Source organism: Bos mutus, chromosome 25 (genome assembly GCF_027580195.1).
Source record: "Bos mutus isolate GX-2022 chromosome 25, NWIPB_WYAK_1.1, whole genome shotgun sequence".
Lineage (NCBI taxonomy): Eukaryota > Metazoa > Chordata > Mammalia > Artiodactyla > Bovidae > Bos > Bos mutus.
In genome coordinates, this window is record NC_091641.1 from 5,849,969 (window position 1) to 5,874,817 (window position 24,849).

At 61.9% G+C, this 24,849-nt stretch overlaps 2 protein-coding genes across 12 annotated transcripts in view; one reads left to right on the top strand and one right to left on the bottom strand.

Annotated features, from left to right (window-relative positions):
• CHLSN (cholesin) overlaps positions 1-24,849 on the top strand; it is a 67,740-nt gene that overhangs the window by 35,067 nt on the left and 7,824 nt on the right. The window contains exons 1-2 of one of the 6 annotated variants that reach the window (XM_070362841.1): positions 20,199-20,326; positions 20,927-21,191. The exons of 3 other annotated variants lie outside the window; for them this stretch is intronic. Coding sequence is in view for 1 of the 3 variants with exons in the window: in XM_070362843.1 (XP_070218944.1) it covers positions 20,251-20,326 (76 nt within the window). In the remaining 2 variants the exon portion in view is untranslated. Of the gene's footprint in view, positions 1-12,689; positions 13,038-20,004; positions 20,327-20,926; positions 21,192-24,849 lie in introns of those variants that run through there. 2 more of the 6 variants (XM_070362842.1, XM_070362843.1) reach the window with 2 other exon arrangements.
• GPR146 (G protein-coupled receptor 146) lies at positions 2,460-12,475 on the bottom strand. Of its 6 annotated transcripts, XM_070363113.1 has the most exons (3): positions 12,340-12,475; positions 10,684-10,914; positions 2,460-3,809 (listed from the first exon to the last, which is right to left on the bottom strand). In XM_070363113.1, exon 3 carries the CDS (start codon positions 3,801-3,803, stop codon positions 2,808-2,810), a length of 996 nt encoding a protein of 331 aa, XP_070219214.1. In that variant the 5' UTR covers positions 3,804-3,809; positions 10,684-10,914; positions 12,340-12,475; the 3' UTR covers positions 2,460-2,807. The 6 variants fall into 6 exon arrangements, with proteins under 6 accessions (XP_070219214.1, XP_070219212.1, XP_070219211.1 ...); XM_070363111.1 differs by lacking the exon at positions 10,684-10,914 and having other exon boundaries at positions 12,340-12,469; XM_070363110.1 differs by lacking the exons at positions 10,684-10,914; positions 12,340-12,475 and adding an exon at positions 11,118-12,239.

Below are 24,849 nucleotides of genomic sequence, written 5' to 3' on the forward strand. Positions count from 1 at the left end.
TCCTGGTTTGTCCTTTGTCAGGTCCTTTTTATAAAGAAACAAATGTTTGAGTTTTTTAATTAAAAAATTATTTAAGTCTTGGCTGCGCTGGGCCTTCGCTGCTGCACACAGGTTTGTTCCTAGTGTTGGTGAGCAGGGCCACTCCCTGGTTGCAGTGCACGGGCCCCTCACGTGGGGCCTTCCCTTGTCGCTGAGCACGGGCTGCAGGCGCACAGGCTTCAGCAGGCGCAGCACGAGGCTCGGGAATCCCGGCTCGCCGGTCGCAGAGCAGGCGCTCAGTAGTTGTGGCCGCGGACTCGGGCTCCGCAGCACGTGCGATCGTCCCGACCAGGGATCGAACCCATGTCTCCTGCATTGCCAGGAGGATTCCTACCCACTGTGCTACCAGCGAAGTCCTGACTTCTTGATAACATTTGCCACAATTAGTAAAAGACCCAGTTTCTTACATTAAGTTTTATAACCTTCATGAAATAAACCCAAGGTTAAATTCACCTTTGGGGATCCTGAGTAATGAAGCATGGCAAGGTAGGTGTTTGTCTGTTGACAAAAATAATATCATTAAAACCACATTCAGGGACTTCCTGGTGGTCCAGTGGTTAAGACTCTGTGTTTCCAATGCAGGGGCTGTGGGTTTAATCCCTGGTCGGGAACTAAGATCCCACATGCCACACAGTCAAAATATATACATACTAACAGCAGTCAAAATATATACATACTAACAGAGTTGTGTTTTTTTGTTTTTGGTTTTTGCTTTTTAAAAGGACAGAGTGCAGGGTCTACCTTGACATTTTCCAAATAGCTCCTCATTCTCTTCTAAATGCCTCAAGTCTATGTACGGCCATACAACCCGGAACCTGCCTGATCTCATTGAAATGGTTCAAAATTCATTCAACTTTTTTAGCAACTGTGGCAGGAGTACTAGGAATCAAACATACTCGGGCAGCAGGAAGTGACCGAAGTTCAGCACGAGATCGTCAAGCCAGCGTCCATGGAAGTAGACTGTTGTGGTGCCAGTGGCTGAGGCGGAGGTGGGCTTGCTCCTTGATTGGGGGCAGAGGGGGGTCAGGACGCAGCAGCAGCAGTGGCGGGGTCTGCACCTGAGCCCCCGGCTCACCCTCTGTCATCAGTAGAGGTGGACGCGGGACAGAAACCTGTGGCTGCTACCGTATGACACCCTTCCCCCAGAGGTCCCCAGAGACCAGCCAGCTTTCAAGCAAAGCCACTGAGAAAGCGAAATAAAAAGTGATTTTAGGCCCCCTGCGCTGTGGGGAGCCAGCTGGGCTGGGGGTGGGGCAGTGGACAGAGAGCTGCGCCCTGGGCTCCCCTCCTCCAAGGAGCCCCTGGTGCGGGGGAGAGCCGCTTCTCTCTACTGGCTCCGGGACCCTGAGGAGGGCACCCATCACCCCTCAGCACGGCTGCTGCTGTCTTGGGATCCCTATGGGGGGACATGCTGGGGGAGCGGGGGGCATCCGCCTGAGGCCCTGGGAATTTGAGGAGAGCTCCCACCAGGCCCTGGGGCCCTGGAGCAGCTGGTGGGCATCTGTGCTCGTCACTGCCAGGAGGGCCCAGAGACCACCGATTCCTGCTGCTCCGTCCCCCAAGGCTTACTGCAGCCCCAGAGTCCAGCGTGTCTGTAGTTCTGTACGGGCCATCAGCCTGGAGGGAAGTCAGTCTGCAGGTAGAAAAGCACGCACCTGACTCTTGGCTTGACTTCCCAAGAGACTGGGGCCACGTGGGGCCGTTCCCCCAACAGACATCGCCGAGAAGAGCAGCTTGGCCCTGGGGCAGCTGGCGGTCAGTGAGCACACCTCGAGTGTTTACGGCAGCAGCCGGGCGGGGGCGGCGCCCAGCATCGTGTATGTCTTTTGTCTGAAAGACGTCCTACAGGGACTGCAGCCTTCAGAAACAGACCTTTGCTTTTAGGGCGTTTAGGGTTCACAACAGGGTTGGGGTGAGGGGCTGTGATTTCTTTGTGAAGACATGGGGAGTGGAAAGGGAGGCGCCCCGGCGTCCCTAACAGCTGACACTGACAGAAGGCGGGGTGTGGGAGAGGGCGAAGGGTGGCGGGTGGGCTCTGCAGCCCCGTGAGCCTTCCTGCCCAGATCCGTGTTTCCTGTGGGCAGGCCCGTCGGCTTTGGGGTTAGAAATCCTAAGAGCATTTTCCTCCCTTCGCCTTATTGACACTCAACTTTTGTGCACACTTTCGGGAGTCATTCAGGACAGACCCTCACTGGACCAGCGCCAGCAGGGGCACACCTGGCGGCCGCAGACGCCCCATCCGGCCCCTCCCGCCATGCCTGCGTGTCCCCGGAAGCCTGCAGCCCTGTTTTGCCCCGTGGCCGCGAGGCTCGCCACCTGAGTGGGTTTGCGTTTCCTTCATTTTAATACCTTCTGACTTTCCTATCAAACGTCTCCTCATAAACAGAAGGGGGGAGGGCTAGTATTTTAACAGTACAAAGTTATAAATACTGGTGTTAGGTTTTCATTACTTTGTTTGAGGCCGAGGGGAAGCAGGCTGTTGCGGGCGCGGACCTGAAAGGTGGGTGCGGGAGGCAAGCACACCCAAGGGCGGCCGGGCACCAAGGACACGGCTCATCCTCACACTGGGCCCCTGGGGAACTCCAAGGGGCTGCATCCGTTTCTGCCTCGTCTCCAGGGGCAAGGGAGCAGGGGCTGGAGTCAGCATCGTCGCCTGGATGCCTGACCTGGGAGGAGGGAGCAAGCCTCGGGCACCGGACTGGTCACTGCGCGTTGTGCTTCCGGCCAGTGCGGCTCGCCCCACCCCGGCGGTGCCCGTGGAGCAGCGTCTATGCCGTCACCGGCTGCGCCCCTGCTTGGTCTGGGGAGCAGTTCTGGTGCCCACGGCGCAGCTTCTTCACCAGCCGCCGCAGCTTGCCGGGGAAGTTCCTGTCGATGTGGCGGTACAGAAGCGGCACCACGGCGCTGCTGGCGAAGGCCAGGAGCCTGCACAGGCCCTTGGCGAGGAGCAGCGTCCCCACGTGCTGCCCGGCCAGTGGCTTCCCCCGCGCCGCCAGGACCGTGCGCCCCAGGAGCATCAGGTAATGGGGCGTCCAGAGCCCGAACTGCGTGCACGTGGTGGCCACCAGCAGCCTGTGCGCCGAGGGGTCCGGGCGGCCCGCGTCCCGGTCGAGCGGCGTGTCCTCCTTGCGGACCCGCACCAGGAGCGCGAGCGCATAGAGTGCGGCCAGGCCAGGCACCAGGTAGCCGACGAGCAGCATGATGGCGTCGGCCGCCGCCGCGTCCCGCATCCGCGAGCACTCCACCAGCCGCGCGGCCACGTGGCTGCAGATGTGGAAGAGCAGGGAGGAGAAGCCGGCGAGCAGGGCGCCGCCCCAGACGAAGCCGCACACGTGCCGGGTGTTGTAGACGCTGGACATGTAGGTGCGCGGCAGCGCGCGCTCGATGTAGCAGTCCAGGCCCAGCAGGGCCGTGGAGTACAGCGTCACTAGCGCCGCCACGTTGAACAGCACCAGCAGCGAGACGTGCACCTCGCTGCCCAGGTCCCAGGCGGCTCCGCCAGCTGCGCCAGGGCCCAGCAGGTGCGCAGGCGCCAGGGCGCAGAGCAGCAGCCCGGCCGCCGCCATGTTGGCAAAGTAGACGTCGGGCATGGTCATGCTGCCTGGGTCGTGCAGGTTGGCCAGCAGCAGAAGCGCGTTGTAGCCCAGGCCGAGGGGGACGCCGCCCAGCAGGTAGAGCAGCGACAGCGCGGACAGCGCTCTCTGGACGTGCAGGCAGGGCAGCGGGTCCTCGCCGTCCGTGCCGTTGAGCGGGCAGCTCCACATGGCGGGCTGTGGGAAGAGCAGTGCGTGAGTCCTTGGCGACCACAGCCCGTCCCCCGGCCCCGAGGCCGGCGGAAACGGGGCTGTGCGTGTTTTCTGCGGCCGAAGGCGTCATTGCTGGAAGCTGTGAGGGCTTTAAAAGCCTCGCGCCTCCTTGACCCTGTTTGCCGGGAAACCCACAGCCCTGGAACCATAAGGCGCCTGCTGCCACCTTGTGGCGCCTGGGCCACGTGAGAAAGGCCTGTAGAGGAGAGCTGGGGGCCTGGGGGTGGACCCAAGGCCTGGCCCGGCGGCCCCCCTCGCGGGAACCTCAGCCTTCCTGAGGCTGCGGCAGCCCTGCTGGGCGCATCCTTCCTTACCTGCACTGACTGCGGAATCCTATGACACCGCCCTCCACCCCACCGCCGTCTGTGCCCAGCAACCCGCCTCCCTCGCGCCGCCTGGGCAGCGCTGGTGTGCCGTGCCAGGGCACTGGGACACCTGTCCTGAAGACCAGCTGCCGCTGGAGCCCTGGGAGGGGCCGGAGGTGGTGGGAGGTGGTGTGCACGTGCGCCTGGCGTCCTTCCGGTCCTCTGCCTCCCGGCCTGGCAGGGTCGGGGCAGGCGGGCGCTAAGGTCTGGGTGGGCCTTGGCGGGTGGAGGCGTCTTGGTGGTGAGGGAAGGACAGACTCTTGAGAAACGCGAGTCCCGTGGGGGGGAACTCTCCACGCCATGTGTCCTGAGCTCACTGGGCCTCCTGGTCTCAGAGCGAGGCCAGCAACCCTCTGGGGCAGACCTTGGCCTCCCAGGTCCAGGGGCGAGGGAGGCCCCACCTGCCCTTAAGTGGCCAGGCCCCAATCCCGCGGGAGCGAGCCTAGCGTGGGGGGCACAGGGGGAATGACATGTGACCTCCCCAGGTGATTGTTTGCCAGCCATCGAGACGGAGCAGGCACCCGCCTACAGGGTGTATGCCTGCGACTCCCCCCACCTCCCCGCCAGACTCGAAGGGGTCAGGCAGGAGCCTCGAGGGGCGGGGGCGTCTGTATCTTAACGAGCCACTGAGGCAGCGGCCGAAGGCCGGGGACAGGACTGCTGAGCACCGGCTGCCTGCCGGCTTCATCACCTCCAGGGAGGGCGTCTACTCTCAGCCGCCGCAGGGACTCGGGTCCCTCTCCGACCTGGGGTCCAGGGTGTGGGAAGGAGCCCCAGGCAGGGCCGGGCCTGAGGGGTCCTCGGAGCCCTTGTCCATCCTCTTCTAGCCGATCCGCTGCCCATTTCCCTCCCGAAGGCCAGCGGGCTCCTGCGCGCTGAGCAGAGGCCTGGGCAGTGCTGGGCCGGGACGCTGGTCCACAGAGCATCCTGTCGGTGCCTGACCAGCCCGAGACCCAGCCCCCGCGCGGCCGCCTCGCCCGGCTCCCGCCCCGGGCCTCAGTCCCTCCGCTTCTGCCGGCTGTCCCCACTCTCTCCGGTACTGTTTGCCGGCGCGGTGTGCTCCTCCGCGAGGCGTGGGTGCGCACGCGCCGCCGCCTGGTTCTCGTGGTGCCCGTCCTCTGCAGGCAGCAGCTGCGCCTCCTGTTTACAGCCAGTTCGGAGCCTTGAGAGTTGTGTCGGGAAGGGCCGGCACACGGGAAGGGCACCCTGCCCACGGGCTCCCCGGAGGCCCGACAGGGGGGTCTCCTGGTGCGTCTGCCCCTCGTGGGGGTCTCCATACACTGGAGGGCAGGTTCGGCCAGGGTAGGCTGAGGACGGAAGGGTGGCCCTCTGCGATGTCGGGTGGGCAGTGGAAAGGGCCCCACGGGCTCCTGGGCCGAGGGAAGCGGGGGACGTGCTGGCAGGGGCCCTGCCCCGCTGGAGACTTGCGCAGTCCTTGGGAGGCGGTCACGCGGAGCAAATCAGCTCAGAACTTTTTTCAAGAGCTCAGGTGCTTAAATGGCCAGCTTGGTTGACCCGAGAGGGGCTGTGCGTGTCTCAGCGGTCAGCGCTGAGTTTAGATTAAAAACCCACCCGAGCTGCTGTGTCCTGGCAGCTCATACACACAGAATTTGGAAACCCTGCCCACAAACTAGACAGCTCTGTGTGCGTCCTGTCGGCCTCCGCGGCGAGGACACGGCTGAGTTCAGATGCAGCTCACGCACTAAAGGTGGCGGTTTCCTTGCTTTCAGCCTGTCTTAGCTTTTTGTCCCCGTGTTCTTCCCAGAGGCCCCTCGCCTCTAGGTGTCACGCCTGGGGGTGCGGGTGAGAAGGGCAGGAGGCAGACTGCCGACGTGGAGGGGACGAGGCACTGAGATGCTTGCTGGGGTGTGTGGCGCCCATGGGCTCTTGGGAACCCGGAGCAGCAGCTGCGCCCAGCACCCCCAGACTTGCCGTCAGCAGCGGTCACTTTGGGACGGTCTGCCCATCCCGGCTGTGGGGCAGCTGGTCAAAGCGCGAGGCCTCTAGCTGGTGTCCCTGCATGTCCGGGTCCCTGTGCTGCCCCTGTGGATCCCCACCCCCACTTCCCTTTGTGCTCTGGCTCTGCGAGTGCAGGAGTCTGGGAACAGGCTCCCCTCCCACTAGGCCCCGTGAGGAGGGGGCCTGAGAACAAAGGTGGCCCCACCCTCCACACTGGCTTAGGCTGGGCTGGGCTGGGCTGTCTTTCCAGTTACCAGCTCTGTTCACTTCCTTCCTGAGAAAGGGGAAGTTGGATGGTGGCCAGAGACCAGGATTCCAGGCAGGGCCCTCTGTGGTCCTGGCCCTCCCAGGGGCGGGAGGCAAGGCCAGGTGGGCCCTCAGTGGCTGGGCCCTGCCCCCTGGCACCACGGGCCCTCACTGTCCCTGCGTAGCAGGGCTGACGACACCGCCTGTGGCTGCCCGTCACCCGCTGCAGCTCTGACCGGTGTCGTCAGTAGGGCCCCAGGGGCAGGAGGGGCCAGGGGCCCAGTGGCCTTGTCCATTCTGGTCCTGTCACCCTGCCCTGGGGCCGTCCTGATGACACCAGAGCTGCGCACTGCCGCACGCGGGCCTCCTGGCTCCCCGCCTGCCCTCTAATGCACCCCGCCTGCCTCTCCCACCAGCACCCCTGCCCACTGCCCACCCACTGGACACGCACCTCTGCAGACCTGCCTGCAGGCGCCCCGGCCGGCGTGGCCGCCTTCCTGCCATGCTTGGTGGAGCCTCCCGGACCTCTGGGCCCTCCTCCACGCCTCCCTACAGCAGCACCCACCAGGTGCTGTCCAGGGCCTCATCATCCGACAGGGCGTCGGGGGGCCTTGACCTCCCGCCCACCCTCAGCCCTGCCTCTGCCCGGCCAGGTCCGCGCCTCCCCCCAGGCCTTCTGTCCCCCTCTGCCCGGCCCAGGGAACATACAGGTGTGCGCGTCTGGCTGAAGACATATCCCCTCACTCTCGGACCCTCACCTGTGGGCACCCCTCTTCTGTGGCGGGCGTGCCCAGCCAGGCCTGCAACCAGCCTTTGTCCACGGAGCAGGGGCGCGCCTGGCACGTGCAGGCCTGTGGCCGTGGTCTTGCAGCAATGCCAGCAGCAGGACTGCCCAGCCCTGACGTCGTGTGGCCTGGGGTGGGAGGGCTGGTGGGCTCCAGCATCCTGGCTTGCTCCTTGGTCGTTGAGGTAGTCCGGCGGTCACCACATCCGGTCTCTCCCAAGGGGATTAACTTGACCTGAAGGTGATTTGCACCCCCCACTCTTTGAGAGTTCTGTCTGTTCTCTCTGATCATGCTCCTGGGGCAGTGGCCCTGCCTGGCCCCGGGTGACTGCCACGCGGCCAACTTCCGGATGGTCCTGTTCCAGGGAGTGGAGATGTCTTCACAGCCTCGCGCCAGGGTGGTTCCTGCCTAGGGCCAGCAGTGGACTGAAGAGGGGAGCACGGCCAGCCTGGCAGAGCAGAGGGTGCCCCGCCCGGGGAGGGCACCTGACTCCCAGGTGGACCCTGACGTGAGTGCAGGCTAGCGGCACTGCTGTGGCATCGGGGAGGGGCCCCTGCTCCGCTCTGGACTTAACCAGGAGCTCCCGAGACGCGACATGTCCTCCGTGGTGCCTGCATGGGCGCCGGCCACGCTGACCCAAGCCGGCACGCTGGGCAGACAGGGCCGTGCAGCACACGGCCTGGAGAGGGGTCTGGCGGGCGGCTGGGCCACGGGGCAGATGAGCCGACGGGCCAGCCTCTGCTCGGTGCCCGGGACTCTGAGCTGGGTGCTAGGGCGGCAGTGAGGCAGCCCCCGCCCCCTCAACCCCCCGCGCGTTGGTGATGGGGACAGGGGACACGGTGGGGGCTGGTGGCAGGCCCCAGGGAGGGGGTGGCATGCAGGCTGGGTGCCCGTGGGGGATATTGGGCCACGGGGCGCGTGTCTAAGCCCCGCTGCACTGAGGGCCGCCTGCTCTTACGCTCTTGTCCTCTGGGGAAGCAGCTCGATCGTGTCCCCTGGCCCGACTCAGACCTCCCCTTGGGAGGGGCGCACGCTGCCTGGTGAGGGCTCCCATCCGCGGGCCGCGGACTGAGGACCAGCCTCCCCGGGCGCCCTGCCCACAGCTGCCTGGCTTGGGTCCCCGGTCAGGCTGTCGGGAGGACGGAGTGAGGGGGTGAGCGTCCCTCCCTGGTGCTGGGCATGGAACGGCGGGTCCTCGCCTCCCACACATTTGCGCTGCTGTGCTGCCTCCCTCAGACTCTGCCAGCTGCCGTGTGGGGAGAGGAGACGGGGGAGGGAGGGCAGAGTGCGTGAGCAGGCCCAGGCCAAGGGCAGATTCTCACGGGGATGGGGGGCGGGGGGTCCTGCCACAGCTCAGCAGCCCCAGGCCCCCAAGGCTGCTGTAGGAACAGACAGCGAGTCTCTGGAGCTGTGCTTGCTGAGCTGGGCTCCCAGCCCCTCGGGGTCCGGGCAGGTCCTCCCTGATGGCGCCCTGCTTACAGGCGCCCTGTCTTTCATTCCTTGCCGGCAAGGACCGCACGCCTGGGTTAGCTGCTGGAAGTATTTTGAGGCCAGATGTCAGCATCTTTTCTCCTTGGGCCTTTTTAAAAAAAAAAAAGCCTAGAACTGCATAAACTAACCCTTCAAAAGTGAATGTCCACAGGCAATGAAAAGCCTTCCCCAAACGCAGGGTTACAGCCCTGTGATCTCCACGGAAAGAGGGGGGCCAGGAGCTCAGCAGAGCAATGGCGGGCGGGGGCCATGATGGGCAGGGGCTCCCCAGTGGCCCTGTGTGCACACAGCCTGCCCAACTGAAGCACCAGCTAACTCCCCTCCAAGGTCGCTGACCTCATCCCACTGCACCCCGTCTGTTCCCGCCTGCCCAGAGCACCCCAAAGAGGGAGCTCTGTGACCGGTGTCCCGCAGCCTGTGAGATGGCCTCAAAGGCCTTTCCCCAAGGCAAACATGAGGACCCACCGGGCAGAAGGGCTGGCAGAGCCCAGACCGGGAGCTGGGCACAGGGCCCCGAGGCCACGGCAGTGTGTCCTGGTGGGCACCGGCCTGGCCTGCCTGCCTGACATCCTGGAGACCCACTGTATACTTTGCCTGGACTTCAACTGAGTGCTCTGGAGCCATCATAACGCTTTGAAAATGACTCCTGAGTGTTTATTTCCTTTTGCAATAATGGGCAGAGGCTCTAGCTACAATTAACATCCAGCTAGAGGAGCCAGACACTCCGGAAAAGCTGATATTTTCATCGGTTTTCAACGTAGAGCGCTTACGCATACTGATTGGTATCACAGACGCTGCGCCTTCCTGGGCTGCGATAAGCAACGGTTCATTATACACTTGGGGTGTCTTGGTTTTTGTAGCCTGTTGCTTTTTAAGGTTCTGAATTAGAGAGCAGTGAGCGTGAAGCAGGTGGCGTCTCCGGTTCTCCCGGGAAGAGAACGGGCTCACCCGCCGGTGGGGAAGGGCTGCGGGCAGGGGAGCAGCCGGCCGGGTCCTGGCCTGCCCGTGGCCCCAGGCTCTCCCTGGAAGGATTTGAGACCGTGTTCTCTGCTTGTGGAGCACTAGTTCCTTGGCTTTTTTCTCTTATTGTCCCCTGACTAATATTTTGAGGTTACCGCTCCTTCCAGTACTCTCGATCAGGGGAAAACAGACTAAGAACAGACCCGTCTCCGCTGGCACCCAGTCGGGCCCCTGCCCAGCCTGAAACTGGTGTGCTCTTACCTGGGGGAGCACTGGGAGCAGAGCCGCAGATCTTATCGCTGCCTGTGGTTCTTTCCAAGGGAGGAACCAGCAGTTATTTTTGCTCCTTACACTTGGTCTAATAGTAACAGTTGCTTCCTTGGCTCTAATTAAAACTGGGAAACTCCTGTGTGCTCTCTGCCCTCCCACCACGTGTGTGGGAGGAAGGAGACCCCTGTGGGACTGCACAGGACACCTGGCCCTTTGCACCCTGTCCTGCTGCTTACTCGTAGGGGGTTCTGTCCACAGGTCCCTGGGGGGTGGAGTAGGGACCTGAACTCTGCCCCTTGACAGCACTGTATTTTTAGCATCTCAAATTAGAGTGAAAATTCACTTTTTACGCCTTACACTGAGGCCCCCTGTTCTGCAGCACCTGTGAGACCCCACGGACACCTGCTGCCGCCCAAGCGCCAGAGAGGCTGCAGCCTGGAGAGAGCTGAGGAGGCGGCAGCCCCACCCCCAGGACTCGGCCTGGTGGGCAGCAAGTTGTTTGCTGAGGTTCCCAGATGACATCCCAGGGCCTGGAGGGTGTGGCTGCCGCCTCCCCAAGGAGCGCCTTCCTCTCAGGCCCTGGAAAGTGGCTGGCCCCTCGTCCCACCTGGAGTCACGCATGCGTATTTGCTGGCAGGGACCTTGGAGGTTTGTCCCTCTTTCACTATATAATAGGTTTAAGCATTATAATAGGTTTAGGGCTAGTGATGCTAAAGCTGAAACTCCAGTACTTTGGCCACCTCATGTGAAGAGTTGACTCACTGGAAAAGACTGATGCCGGGAGGGATTGGGGGCAGGAGGAGAAGGGGACGACAGAGGATGAGATGGCTGGATGGCACCACCGACTCGATGGACGTGAGTCTGAGTGAATCCGGGAGCTGGTGATGGACTGAGCGACTGAACTGACTGCGGGCTCTCCTGACGGCTCAGCGGTAAAGAACCTGCCTGTCAAGGCAGGAGATGCAGGTTTGATCCCTGGGTTGAGAAGGTCTCCTGGAGAAGGAAATGGATACCCACTCCAGGATTCTTGCCTGGGAAACCCCATGGACAGAGGGAGCCTGGCAGGTTGTAGCCAGGGGGTCGCGAAGAGTGGGATACGACTTGGTGACTAAACACTGATAAGCAGTTCTACGTCCTAGCCTAAAACCCCACCACTCATACCCAATGGACATACGTGCCTTTCTCCCGTCACCCACCTGCCAGGGGCTTCTGAGTTCCATGGGCCCCAAGTCAATGCAGGACTAATGCTGGGCTCGTCTCTCCTCTGGGTGTTTCTGTGCCCCCCACGGCGGCAGGACAGCAGTGGTCAAGGGCAGGGCCTGGCCCCAGCTTCCTGTCCATGACTCGGCACAGTATGCGTGCACCAGATGGGAGCTATGATGTTTAAAAGCCTGTTATCTCTAGAGGCTTTCTTCATTTAGCAAGATAGCAGAGGTTCCAGTTTGGAGCGCCAGACCCGGCAGGCCAGGGAGCCTGTGGCTGTCCCCAGGGCATAGTTATTGCCAGGGCCTCTGTCTCCTCTCAGTGGCGACCGGTGCCCCAGTGAAGACCCAGCTGAAACGGCAGAGTGTCTGGTCCCCCTTATGTGTGAGCAGCCCAGAAGCGTGGTCAGTTATTGTGTCCACACTCTGGCTTCTGCAGAGGCCTGGCCAGCAGGTGCTGGCCGCTTGGGGACTCGAGGCCAGCCTCACTAGGTGCCGCAGACACAGTGGGGAGGAGGGAGCCGCTGCTCTGCCAAGATTTGGAACTGGTTGTTGGCAGGTGGCCTGGGGCTGCCAAGCGAGTGTGCATCCAGCAATGAAGGGACAGCCCGTCAGGTCCCGACTCACCCTCTGTCCCCCCAAACCTTGGTTAGATGGCCGGGACCAGTGCCCCACTGAGAGAACCCAGCCACCGTGCTCCTGTCCTTAGCTTGGTGTTAGGTTTCTTGTCTCAGGTCAATGGGCGCTCTGAGGCTGGGGCACTGCCTTCTCAAGTTTTGAAGGAGCCTCCAGGCGCAGGGGTTTTTATCAAGTGTCCTAGGACACTTGATATCTCCATTTAAATGCTGTTCCAGAAATTCCCAAGATTTTGTAATCATAAAAAGGACGAAAGTTACAGCCACCGAGACCCAGAAGCAGGCGGTCAGCCCCCCGCAGGACATGTGAGGAGCCTGTGGTGCTGCCGAGCCGCCTACGCGGCTAGCGGCTCTCAGCGGCCCGGACAGGTGAATGACCGCAGGGCAGCGGCCCGGCCGGCCGGGCGCCGCGCGGCTGGAGGGCAGCCACGGGAGGGGACAGCGCCCGGGCGGGGCCGAGGGGACTCGGGAGTCGGAGCGGAGAACCAGCCCCCGGCCGCCGCGTCCCCGCGCCGCTCCCCGCGCGGGCCGAGCCCCCGAGTGTGCCCACCGCCCCCACCCCGAGTTCGGCGCCCACTCACCGGCTCGCTGGGCCGCGGGCCGCGCAGTCGCCGCGGGAGCGGGGAGCTCCGGGCTCCGGGAGGCGGCGGGGCTCACGGCGCGCACGCCGCGCGGGCCTGTGTACACACGTGACCGCGCCGCGCCCGCCCCGCCCCCGAGCCCGCCCCGGGCCCCGTTCTCGCCCCGGCTCCGCTCTGGCCCCGCCCCGCCCACCCCGGGCTCCACCCTGGCCCCGCCCCCGAACCCGCCCACCCCAGGCTCTGCTCTGGCTCTGCTCTGGCTCTGAACCCGCCCTGCCCCGGGCCCCGCCCGGAGTCCCCCCACCCCGACAGCCTCCCGGGCCGCCGAAGGTCCGGCGCGCTCTCGGCTGAGATCCGCAGGCGGGCCGGCTCGCTGAGTCAGACGCGCTCTAATCTGCAGGGGACAGACACCCCGCCCTCGAAGGTTGTAATCGGGGCCTGCCAGGCGCACCTGCTCCTCTGCCCCAAGTGTGTTTGCTGGCTCCACGCTCACCCCTTACTTCCTGGCTTGAGGAATTTCTTCATAAACAACTGGCCACAGGAAAACCATTTAAAGAGACAGTGCACTGTTTGCAGCCTAATTAATTCCGTAGCTGCTGCTCTAATTAGGTGTTGGAAAAGCGACAAGAACAAGGTCGTTTCCTCTGCTATAAGGCTTGTGCTGTAACTGCTCCTAGCAACGCGTTCTGGCTCCGGCGGTAAGAACATTGGTTTTGGACAACCCAGGTGTGCGGGTTGCAGCGCTAACGCAGGTTCTCTGTGGGACCAGGGGCTGACGGAGCAGGGAAATGAGCATCGCGGCTGAGGCTGGCCCTGGGTGGCGTCAGGGTCCTGCCTGCCGGGCTCAGGCCCCCTCCTCAGATTACCCGGCTTCACAGGACAGCTTCCTGACCACGGATCAGAGAGGGAAGCTGGGGGTCAGCTAGGGGACCAGATCGCCTCTCCCTCTGTCACAGCCGCTTGTAGAACCCTGGGGCCCCCACCCTCCCCTTGGCCCTGTTGCCATTACAGTAACCTGCTTCTCACCCCAGCGCCGTCCTTGTGGCAGTGGGTCGCCAGCTGTGGAGGACCGGCGGCGCAGGTTTCTGTTCTGCGCCCTCAGAGCAGCCTTTCAAGGTGTATGAGCCACGTTTCACCAAGTCTGAAACTCCATCAGTGCTGCGTATACCAGAACTTTATGGACCATTACAAGGAAACAGTCTGATGCTGTCCATTGTAAGAAGCATGTTGATCTTAGAGTTGTTAAAGTGAGGAGCCATGCCTTACTGTGATGGAAGACAGTGCTCTCCTCTTTTTAAATCATACTGAGGCTCAGAACTTAGGCAGGGTGCCCAAGGTCACACAGCAGAGAAGAGCCAGAATTTGCAGCCAGGTGGTCTTTGCTTTCTTAGGCCTTTGGATCCTTCTAGCAATGCGATTAAGGAATGTTGTTACCTCCTTTTCTGAAAAGCCTTGGAGCCCAGAATTCCAAGCCAGAGACCCTAGGATGCCAGGGGTGCTCTGCACCTGGCAGAACTGTGATCCTAACTGGGGAGAGCAGGCCCTCTAAGCCTTGGGTCGCCCCACTGCCTTATCTGCAGAGAAAGACTTCCTTCCTCCACCACGCAGGCTCCTGGCCAGGGAGAATGGCAGAGTTTGTGCATGTCTGAAGATCTCTGACACGACATGATCTCCAGCCAGGCTCAGATCAGCGTTCTGTAGCTGGGAATATCAACGCGCTCCGTGGGGCTCAGCTCTGTGGCCTGCTGCCTGTTGCTCCTGGGGCTCAGGCACGCCTGGGCTGCTGCACCATCCTGGGGGCAGAGCTGCGGGAAGCTGGTCCTGCTCCCGGGGTTTCCAGCTACATATCTAGGGTTGACTTTTGAGAACCACGTGGAGTCGGCCTCCCCACTGTTTCTGGTGATGCCTGGGAGGAGCTGTCCTGTGCTCCTAGACCCCAGGCCTCTGCCATTGTAGCCTCACAGGCCGCACTTACAAGGCTGGTGCCCTGAGTGTGCGCCACACGGTGGATGAAGGGAGACTGCAGCCTGGCGCTCTGCTGTGGGATGGGAGGCGCAGCCGGCCCTCCCGCTTGTCCTGCAGCAGCAGTGACCATGGGGGGCTGCACACCGGGGGCTCCGGGCTGCTGGTCAGGGGCTTGAGGGCCACCTGATGCCAGGGCCACCCCCTCTGTTGAGGCAGGAGGGTCTTCCTTTTGAAGATGCACCTTTTCAGAAATGGCACACCGATGGGGAAGTGTGATTCTCTGTGACATGTGAGTCAAGGGCAAGGAGTGTGTAAGTTCACCGGTTAGTTCTGAGTGTGACTTATGGAAAGGTCACGTGTTTTGACATCTCTGTGGCTCTGTTGCTGTAATGTCTTGTTGCTCAGGCCTGGGTCATTGTAGTCGACTTCGATGAGGAAGCCGGGGCGGGGGAGCCTGGAGGGACTGGGGTAAACGTGAGTGAACGGCTGGGCCCGAGGAGTCTGTGTGGCCGTCCTGGGTCATCCCCCTGTCTGTGCAGCTGCCTCACTACTCCTGGTCTGCATGACCTGCCGCCACCCCCTCACCCAAGTCCAGTCCCATTCGGCCTCTGTCGGCACCTCTCTGTCCTCCTTGGAAGCAGATCTCCCCATTCCTAACACGGGAAGCGCCGAGGGTGGGCCCACGCTGCACCTCTCCCTCTGTCACAGCTGCTGTAGACCCCTGGATCCCCCACCCTCCCCTTGGCCCTGTTGCCATTACAGTAACCTGCTTCTCACCCCAGCGCCGTCCTTGTGGCAGTGGGTCGCCAGCCATGGGGAAGACCTGGGTGGGGAGACGAGCAGCTCTGACAGGTCAGTGCGCTGACCAGGCCCGGCCCCTGGGGGCCCCTGGCTGGCCCGAAGCAGGCGCTGAGCCGAGGCTCTGGGGGCGCCCAGGAGTCAGCAGCGGCTCCTGGCCCCTGCGCTCTGTCTGGCCTGAGGCTGATGGGCACCCTGCATGCCCAGCAGCCCTGGCATGGCCTTTGTGGCTTCTTAGGTCTGGAAGACACGGCCCCTCCCAGGAGCCCCAGGACCACCTAGTGGCGGCCGGGTGGGAGTGGGGGGCCTCTCTGGCTCTTAGGTGTTCCCGTCTGCGCGTCCAGAGGACCTTCCCCCGGTAGGTGGGCCCCCACAAGGACCCTGCTGGAGAGAGCCTGGCTTCCCGTGGGAAAGGCAGTCCTCCCCACGCCAGGATCCTGACTGAGGCCTTAGGGGACAGTGGGTGGGGGTCTTCGTTTTTGCCCCCTAGGACCTGTCGAAATGAAGGTGGTTGGGGGAGGGGAGCTGGCAGACTCCCCTGCACAGGAAAACTTGGGCTCAGGACTGAGGCTGGGTGCCGGGCATCTGTACAGGCTGGCTGCCCACGCATTGGCCCCACTCCTTCTGCCCAGGATGGACGGCCGTCCGTCACTGAGCTGCGCACTGGATTTCAGGATGCAAGGCAACGTACAAAGTCAGCTGTGTTTCTGTGCATTAGCCGTGAGCGCTCGGGGACTGACAGTGACCATGGCAGTGCAGCGCTGTTCCCACCCGCCCGGCGCTGGGCTGGTTTCCCTCTCCTTGGTCCAGTGGTAACGTTGGGGTTTTCCAGGGAGCCCTCCTTGGTGCCTGTTCCTCCTCATTCTCTTTCCTAACCCCACGTAAGCAGCTCTGCCTGCCATCATCCAGGAGGCCAGAGGGCCGCCAGCCTGGCTCTTGGGCCCAGGGGTAATGCCTCCTAGAGGGAGAGTGCCCCCTGGTGCTCTGGCAGGGTCTGAAGGGTGGGTGTGCATGCTTGGTGGGCAGCAGGGGGAGGTGACGGGGAAGGGTGCGGGCGCCTGTTGTGGCCCCTGGGAGCTTGGTAAGGATGGTGCCCCTAAGGTTGCCCCTAAGGCTTGGCAAGTGCCACTCTGGCAGGTTTAGAAATTTCCAAATGAATCTTTATTAGTGGTAAACAAAAAAGCAGTGACAGTGTGGTTTGATGGAGGGAGAGATATGTATCTGAATAGCGACCCAGAAGCTACCCTGTAGCAGCAACTTGATGTTTGACAGAGGTGCAAGAGTAAGTTAAAGGAGGAAAAAGGAGCTTCAGTGGAGAGTCCTGATGACAAATGGCGCTTCGGTAATAGGACATGCGGAGAGGAAGAGGTTCAGGCTCCTTGGGTCCTCCGTGTTGGCCGTCGTCCTGCCTGCAGCAGTAATAGGACATGCGGAGAGAAAGAGGTTCAGGCTCCTTGGGTCCTCCGTGTTGGCCGTCGTCCTGCCTGTAGACAGGCAGTTGTGTTTCTTCCTTTCCAGTCTGAGCGCCTTTGATGACTTCACTTCCTTGCTTTATCGCACAGGCTAGAACTTGCAGAGCTGTGTCGAATAGGGCCAGGAAGAATGGTCTCCTCACCCTGTTCCCAGCCTGCCAGGGGAGGGGGCCAGTCTGCGTGTTACTTGCCACGTCGAGGAAGCTCCCCTCGTTACTGGTTTTCTGAGAATGCACGTCAAGAGCGGGTTTCGCACTGTGTCATGTGCTTTCCCGTGTCAGTGGACACGGTCATGTGATCCGTCTTCTTTAGCTTTATAGATTGATTCTTGGATATTAAACCAGCCTGCATTCTCTGGAATAAGCCCCACTTGGTAACCGTGTATAATTCTTTTTATATTTTGCCGAATACAGTTTTTGCATTTGTATGTATGAGATTTTCATCTATATTTTTCTTTCCCTTTTTTTTTTTTGGTACTATTTTTGTCTGATTTGGTATCAAGGGAACATTGGCCTCATAGAGCAAATTGGGAAGTGGTTTCTTTGCTTCCATTTTCTGGAAGAGATTGTGTAATTGGTGTTGACGCTTCTTTAAATGTCTCATAGAATTCCAGGGACCCATCTGGGCTTGGACACAGGTTTCTGGAGTCAGGCCTGCCATCACTTGTCACTTTAGTGACGGCCAGGGCTAGTGGGCGGCTGCACAGAAGCCTCCAGAAGTACTTTGCTTCCTCCTCTCGCAGACTCTGCTCCCCTCCCCCTACCCCACCGGGGGCTGGGGCTCCCCTCACACCCACACTCACAGTTCCCACCCGCCACCTGCCTCCGCGCAGGCCTGTGGAAGCTTGTGGGCGTCCCGGTGGGTGTTCCAACCCCCCTATAGCATTTCCTGTGGATTCCACCGGGGCTTGGTTCTGGGAGGCAGTGAGGTGGCGTGCCCGGGAAATCGCAGTCAGGTCAGCCAGATGGTCTGCTTGGTGATGTCTGTGTCAGACGTGTTTATTCTTTCCTTAATGACTCAGAATGAGCCCCATGATCTTGGGGCACTGGCACCCTGGTTTTGAAAGCTTACTCTTACTGCCTCGAGGGAAGGGTTTGGTTGCACCTTCACGCTTCTAGAACTCCAGCCTGGCAGAGTTGTTCTGCCCCCGCTCCCCATGCCCCTAGCCATCCTGACTTTTCCTCTGCCTCCCGTGGGACCCTGTGCGCTACCCCTGCCAGGATATGGGCTTGCTGCACCCCTGGCCTGGGCCACCTCTCCCCCAAATATCCACACACTGTGCCCTCACCTCCGAGTCTTGAGTGTCACCTTCCTGACGCCGTTTTCCTTGACCTGTGTCCTCCTATAACTGCTTTAAATTACAGAACGAAGATAAACCCGCTCCCTGTCTGTTGCACCTAATTTTCCTTCTTAACGTTATAGCCTTCCAGTGCAGCCTCCCTGCAGCCAGGTGTCTTGGTTCAGGCCGTCACAGAATACCATAGGCTGGGTGGCTCAGAAATAGCAGGTTTATTTCTCACACTTCTGGAGGCTGGAGGTCCAAGATCAGGGCACTGGCGGGTTTGGCGTCTGGTGGGCTCTCGTCCCAGATCTCCTCGCTGTGTACTCACTCTTATGGCGGGGAGCGGGGAGGAGCTCCATGGGTCTCTCTCATGAGGGCACCCATCCCGTTCAGGAGGCCCCCACCCTCACCATCTGATCACCCCCCCAAAGGCCCCACCCCCTGGTGCCATCACGGGGGGTTGGGGTGGGTAGGAGTATAATACGGGGGTTCTAGGGGACTGGAGCTTGGTCTGAGGTAACAGGCATTTTCATCTGTTCTGGTCCCCACAGTAACCTTAGCACTTAGACTATCTGCTGTGAAGATGTTGCTTAACAAGTATTTGTGGAATGCTTCCAGGCCTGCGTGTACCCACGCTTCCTGACTGGGATCTGCTGGGCCAAGTTGGAGGGGTGGTTCGAGGGTAGACCCTCAGGGTAGACCCAGTGCTTCTGCCAGAGTCACACGGTAGGCAGGCCTCTCGGCCATGCCATCCCACTCCACCAGCTGGACCTGGTCCACACAGGCCCCTTTCTCTCAGGGTTCCTACAGTGAGCCCCGGGGTGGTGAGTGTTGCCACACCTGTGCTGTCTGATGCAGGCTCGGGGTGGGCAACCGGGGGCAGCTCGACCGGGAGCACCTGCTGGGGATGAGTTTCACCTGCTCTCTGCGAGGCCCTGCAGGGACCCTGGGCAGAGGAGGGCCTGCGAAGGGGCTGGACAGGGAGCAGGCAGACGTGGCCCACAGCACACCCTTGACCTGTGTGCACGTGGAGGTGACGGGGGGCGCGAGATGAGGGGTGGGCACAGAGCTCCTCCTAGACCGCACGTCCCCGGGGGCAGTGTCCTCGGTGGCCTCGGCCAGCTCCTCCTCCCCACCCCAGGCCAGCTCTCTGCTCTTCCCGTTCTGTTCTCGTCTTTTCCCAGTCTCCCACGGTGGCCCATTCGCATCACCAGGACAAGCCCATGGGAGGAGGAGACCAGATCAGGGGTTCTCGGGTCAGAGGACTGACACAGGAAGTGCAGAAGACCCCAAATGGAGTCCATTCCACGAAATCGGAGATCGTGAAAACTGGTGGTTTACATTTCCAAGCCTCAGTTTCCTTCTCCGTAAAGCGAGAGTACCGATGCACGCATCCAGGGATTGAACAGGATCACAGAGGTGAGACCTCCTAACACCGAGGCGAGACCTCCTAACACCAAGGCTGGGCTAGCGGCAAGCCCAGTCCTCTGTTCTGCTCCCCCGACCCAGCTCTGGCCCAGCCCTCTGTGATCCTGCCCCCACCGGCACCACCGAGCCCGCCTGTGTGTGGACCCGCCTTGGGTGGTGAGGAAACGGCCCAGAGGAAGAGCACAGAAAACGCAGTCTTGGCTCTGGACCTTGGAGATCCTTATCAGGCCGGGAAGCTGGGATACCTACGCCCAAAGCGGGAAGCCCACACCCGCCAGCGCACAGCGAGGGAAATGAAGAAAGGCTGCCAGCACCCTCAGCAGCCAGGGCCAGCGTGTCCTCAGGCCAGGGGGTCCCCGAGCAGCCCCTGGACCCAGCCCCGCCTCCAGAGCGCACGCGGGCAACTAGGAAGGCTGGCCTGCGGTGTTGTCTCGGGGGCAGGGTTCCTGCATGCATCGACTCTGCAAGCCTCCACTGAGCACCTGCTTTTTGTCAGTCCCGGTGGTGGGCAGACACATCCCCACCCCCGGGCAGCTCACAGTGTGGGGGTCGAGACACTGATCAGAGGACTCCAGGGTGAGTTCAGTGGGTGAGGCAAGAAGGCCTCCCTGAAGTTGGGGGCTGAAGTGGCGCTCCAGTCCGCGGGCAGGACCCAGCCTGTGGTCGGCGCGCGTGCGTCCGAGGTGACTGCACCGCGTGGTCTACCTGCTCCCCTGTGCGCCCCGCCAGGGGGCCGGGCCCCTGTGCACTGAGGGGAGCTGGCCTCTAGACTGTTGCTCCGGGCCTGTGGCCCTCGGCCTCGCCAGCCGGTGTAGACCGGCCCCGCCCGCCCGCGGCCCCGCCCACGCGCCCCGCCGCGCTTGCGTCACCGCCCACGCGCCAGCAGCCCCGCCTTCGCGCCCCGCCGCGCCTGCGTCACCGCCCAGCCGGCTGGATCTGGTTCCAGCCGAGCCCGGCCGGCCTGACATGCGCAGTGCGCGGGCGCTGCGGCGGCCAGGAGGCGCCGCGCTCTCGGCTACACTTGGCGGCCGGGGAGCCGGAGGTCAGTGCTCGGGGCCGGGAGGGGGCCGTGGGGGGTTCGGGGGCTCGTCCCGCGGGGCGGGGGCGGCGCCCTGCGGACCGCGGACTCGGGGCGGAGGCCCAGCCGGCCTGGGCGCGCTCGTCGCGGAGCGGGCCCGGGCCCTGAGCTGCGCCTCGGCCCGTACCCCTGCCGCCGAGGCCTAGGGCCCGCTGCCCCCGCGCGAGTTCCGGGACCCCGCGCGTCTTCTCGCTCTGCCGGCAGGCGGCGTCTGCACCGCGCCCCCCGGGCTGTCCCCTCGTGGGGCCCCGCACTCGGGCCTCCGTAGCCGGAGGCCTCCGTGGCCCCGCGAGGCCCGCCCCCGCAGCGTTAAATGTCAGGGCCTGGGGGCGGAACCCGCCGGAGCATTTACCGCTTTGCTTGCGAAATCGCTTGGGTATGAGTAACTGGTTACTTGGCTCTGTGACGTTTTTTTAATTCATTGTTACACTCAAGAATTCTTGGAAAGTGAGAAAAAAGCCAGCCAGTAGTTCCCTAGTGTTTTGAAGTGATGGGGGAAATTACATTTAACAAGCGAAGTGATGAGGTAGTAACGTGCTTTCTTTTGTCTTTTTCCCCGAACAGTCCTCATTCTGGTGCCTGGAGGGCCACCGGGCCCCCCAGAGGCCCGGGTGGAGGGGTCCGCACTCGGCCCTGGTCGTGCAGGCTTCTCTCCGAAGGGCCCGGGGCTCGGGAGCCGCTGAGGAGGACTGTCCAGAGCCTGCTGGGTCGCCGCGGGGCGAAAACGTGATCGAAGATCCTGTGCAGAAACGTGGGGCTTTGCTTTGAGGGAAGCAGTGTCGCAGTGGGAACCTGGTGCTCGGGCCCACCTCGACTGCGCGGGCAAGAGGTCTTGTACGCATTTCTTAAAATGAGTCTGGTTTTCCTTTAAACGACAAGATCAGGGCTGCCAAACTAGGAACAACTTGGCCGATTTTTCGGGAGTAGCTGGGAATGACGCTTGACGTTTCACCCAGCTCTACCGGTGCTGATTGTTCTGCCGGAACAGTGTTTCCAGGTTAAACGCAAAATGCAGCCTGAACCCCTCGCGGGCCTCACGTCTACAAAGATGAAAGGGCAGCAGACTCTGTAGGGCCGAGGCGGGCGGAGCCGTGGCCAGCGGAGCGCAGCGGCTTCTTTGAACACTGGCAGTGGAGCCCCGGTGACCTTTGCCTTCCGATAGCTGGGATGGCCCACGTTAGTTAGGCTGTTGACTGAGCAGAGGGCAGCGGGGCTGCAAGCCTGTGTGGGCCTCCCAGTAGTGAAGGTTTCAGGGAGGGTTGTACATTACCCTCGTTCCTAAAAGCCGAGGAAGGCCCACGGGGCAATGCACTGCATGGACATCAAAGCTCCTGCAGAGGACGGCTGATGCCGGCGTGCTCCCTGGATATGGGTGAGATCAGCCTAGAAGCCTGGCCGAGATTCTGGGAAGCGATGACGTTTGGGGGTTCATGAGGATGCCTGCCCCCTGTAGCTGGGAGGGGCTGTGGGGGAGGAAGGGGGGCAGGCAGCCTCTCCTGTCCTTAAAAAGCCCTGAAGCCTGGGTGAGGAGCCAGGTTTCCCCCGTGAGTCAGTGGACGCAGGCGGCTCCTGCTAAACCCTGTGAGAGGACTCGCTGGCCCAGCTCACCGGGGAGCCCGTGGCCTCTGGAGGCGGAGTTGCCCCCAGACTTGGAGCTGACGATGGGGCCTCGCCTCAGCCCTGCCTGGGAGGGCTGGGGGTCTTCCCGACACTGCGTGTTGTGTGCTCTGCGGCACCTCTGCCGAATCCCCGGGGACCATGTGGGCCTGCACGCAGCGCCCTGGGGGGCAGGTGCTGGGTGCAGCAGGTGACCCGTGTCCAGGCCCTGGGCCTCGCGGGGTGGTGCTGCCTGTCTATGTGCCTGCCAGCGGGCATGCTGCTCACTGCCCCCACTGGCTGACCGGTGGGGGGAGGGGGGACTTGTTTGCATTTTCGTTGCACTTGGCTCTCCTGTGACAAGTCCCGGAGGGCTCCCCCATCCCCCACGGCTCCTCCCCAGCGTGGGGGGCGGGGGGTCCTGCCTCCCAGCCCTCCCCCAAAGCTCTAGCCTGGCTTTGCTCCCTTGTCCATTCACGGGCAGGAGCAGATGGACGGCCTTTGGAAAGGTAGAGTGAGTGAAGTAGCATTTGCAGCATTTTAGGATTTTCTGTTTCCGGAAATCGAATCTGATCTTTATAAACAGGGTTTCCGTCTCAGGGGGTTCATACCAGGCCTCCCCTTGGACACGGGTTGGGGTTCACAGTCTGTTCTGGCTGGGACACCACCACCACCACCCCACTCCTGGCCAGAGGAAACCAGAAGGTGGTCCCAGCACAGCCTTGGGAGGTCCCTCCCCCCACCGCCGCCCCACCCCCAGCTCATGCAGGCTGAAGCTCTGGGGGCCTTGAAAGGACTTGTCCGGCTGGTCACCGGCTCCCTGGCTTCGGCACCCTGGTCTGTGTATCCTGTGTCTTCTGGCTTTTCTCGTGCATGTGGACATAAACGTTCATTTTAATTTTGGGGTCACAAGAGAAGCAGAATGAAAGTTAAGTCTGTGATCCCTGGTGCCCCCAGCCCGCTGAGTGTGCCTCCAGGCTCAGAGCCTTGGTTCCGAAGCTGGTCTCTGACAAGGGCCAGTGTCTCCCACCCAGGTGGAGAGCAGGTCCTGCTTTCGGCGAAGGCCGCAGGGTTTGAAAAGTTTAATGTGAAAGACCCTCCCCAGAGCCCTGGCTTGTCTGGGAGGGCCGTCAGTCCATGGCTATGTTGAGACCCCCGAAACCCTCCCCTGTTCCTCTAACTGAGGAGCTGGTCTTGTGCAGGATTTGTGTGTGTGTGTAAAGAGGATCTGATGTGTTTGTCTTACTGTCCGAGCCCTGTGCAGAAGAGGCTGGAAGGGCAGGGGTGGGCTTGGGAAGGGGACACCCTTCCTAGGGAGAGCCCAGGGCCCTGTGAGGTGTCAGAGCTGCAGACTTGGGCTGGGCCTGGCGGGGTCTGAGTGCGGGCTCCGTCTCGCCGGTTCGGGGCTGACTGGGTCTTAGCGTTTCCTTCCACTGTACATGTTGCCAGTCGATGAGAGCGGCCCCGGGGTAGGGGGCTGCGGGGCGGGGGGCAGGGACGTCTCACTGTGTCCCCTCGTGTTCCTGCGCCGGATGGGTTGATGACGCAGGGAGGCCGTGTGCTGTAATCTGGTCTGGTTCCCTCCTCTGAAGGCCCTGCAGCGTCCGGATGGAGGGCCCAGCTCCGAGGGCCGCCCAGCCGGGGCAGCCGCTGTCCCTGTCCTCCAGGAGCTCACTTGGTCCGGCCGTGCGCTCCTCGAGGCCAGAGCCCGCGTCTGCTTCCCGCCAGCACCAGCGCCTCTGCAGGGCCAGGACCCACGGCAGCCCTGCGTCCTGTGCTTCCTAAAGTTGTTTGGAATTGTTTTAACCAGGGCACTGCAAATAAAAGAAGGGCAAACAGCACTTTCTGAATCAGCAAAGGTCACTCAGCATCATGCTTTGGGGGAATGAGCCCGTAAAGAACCCAACGGTTTGTACCAGCATTTTGTATTTTTAGGGGTAACTGAAATATCTGTATCTCCCGTGTTTCTGCTGTGAGTGTGTAGGGAGGCTGGGTGGAGGGCTCGTGGCGTTTGTTGCCGTGCAGGTTTTATAATTTCAAAATACAAAGTTTTATTAAAGTACCGTAGGAAACACTCTTTCTTGTTCTTTATTTTCGGAAAAGGAAAGTAATTGGCTACTGCGAGTAGCGCTCGGTCGCTCAGTCGTGTCTGACTTGGTGAGGCCCCGCGGACTGTGGCCCACCGGGCTCCTCTGTCCCCGGGATTTCCCAGGCAAGGACACAAGTGGGTTACCATTTCCTCCTCTACATTGCGAGTTACCCTTTTGAGTTTTAATAATTGCAGTAACGCATCTGGTGAAAGTTCAGTTCTCAGAGTGGAGCAGTGTCCCCTGGGAGCTGCAGACAGGGACCGGGCTTCCTGCCCGGGATGCCCGGCTTCAGACCGGAAGGAAGAGTGGGCTGTATGGCCTGGGGAGGCCCCCGGCCTGCAGCCCTGAGCTCTGCGAGAGGAGGCAGGGCTCCTGGCCTTGGCGATTGTTGGACAGAGAGAGACCTGTGGTTGAGGAGCACTCTGGGCTCTGAGCAGTTCTGGAGAGTTGTGCCCTTTGGGGTGCTGTCCGGCCTGTGGGCAGACAGCCGAGCAGAGGACTGGACTCTGCCGCCCACACACACAAACACACCAGGGTCACTGTGACTGTGACCCCAGCCTTCACACCGGGGCGAGGTCTCGCCTTACAGCTCAGACCTGGTTCACGCTCATATGTTACTGACAAGGACTTTTAACACACCTTTCCAGTTTACTGATTGTGTGGGGTTGGTTGAGAGGTTTCATCCAGACACAGCATGTGGGTTATGGGCTGGTGGGTGGGGGTGCTGCCTTGCAGCTGGCCGGCCCCCACCCCAGCCTCCCCTGCCCCTATATCAGTGGTCAGCCAGGAGCAGCCCCCTTC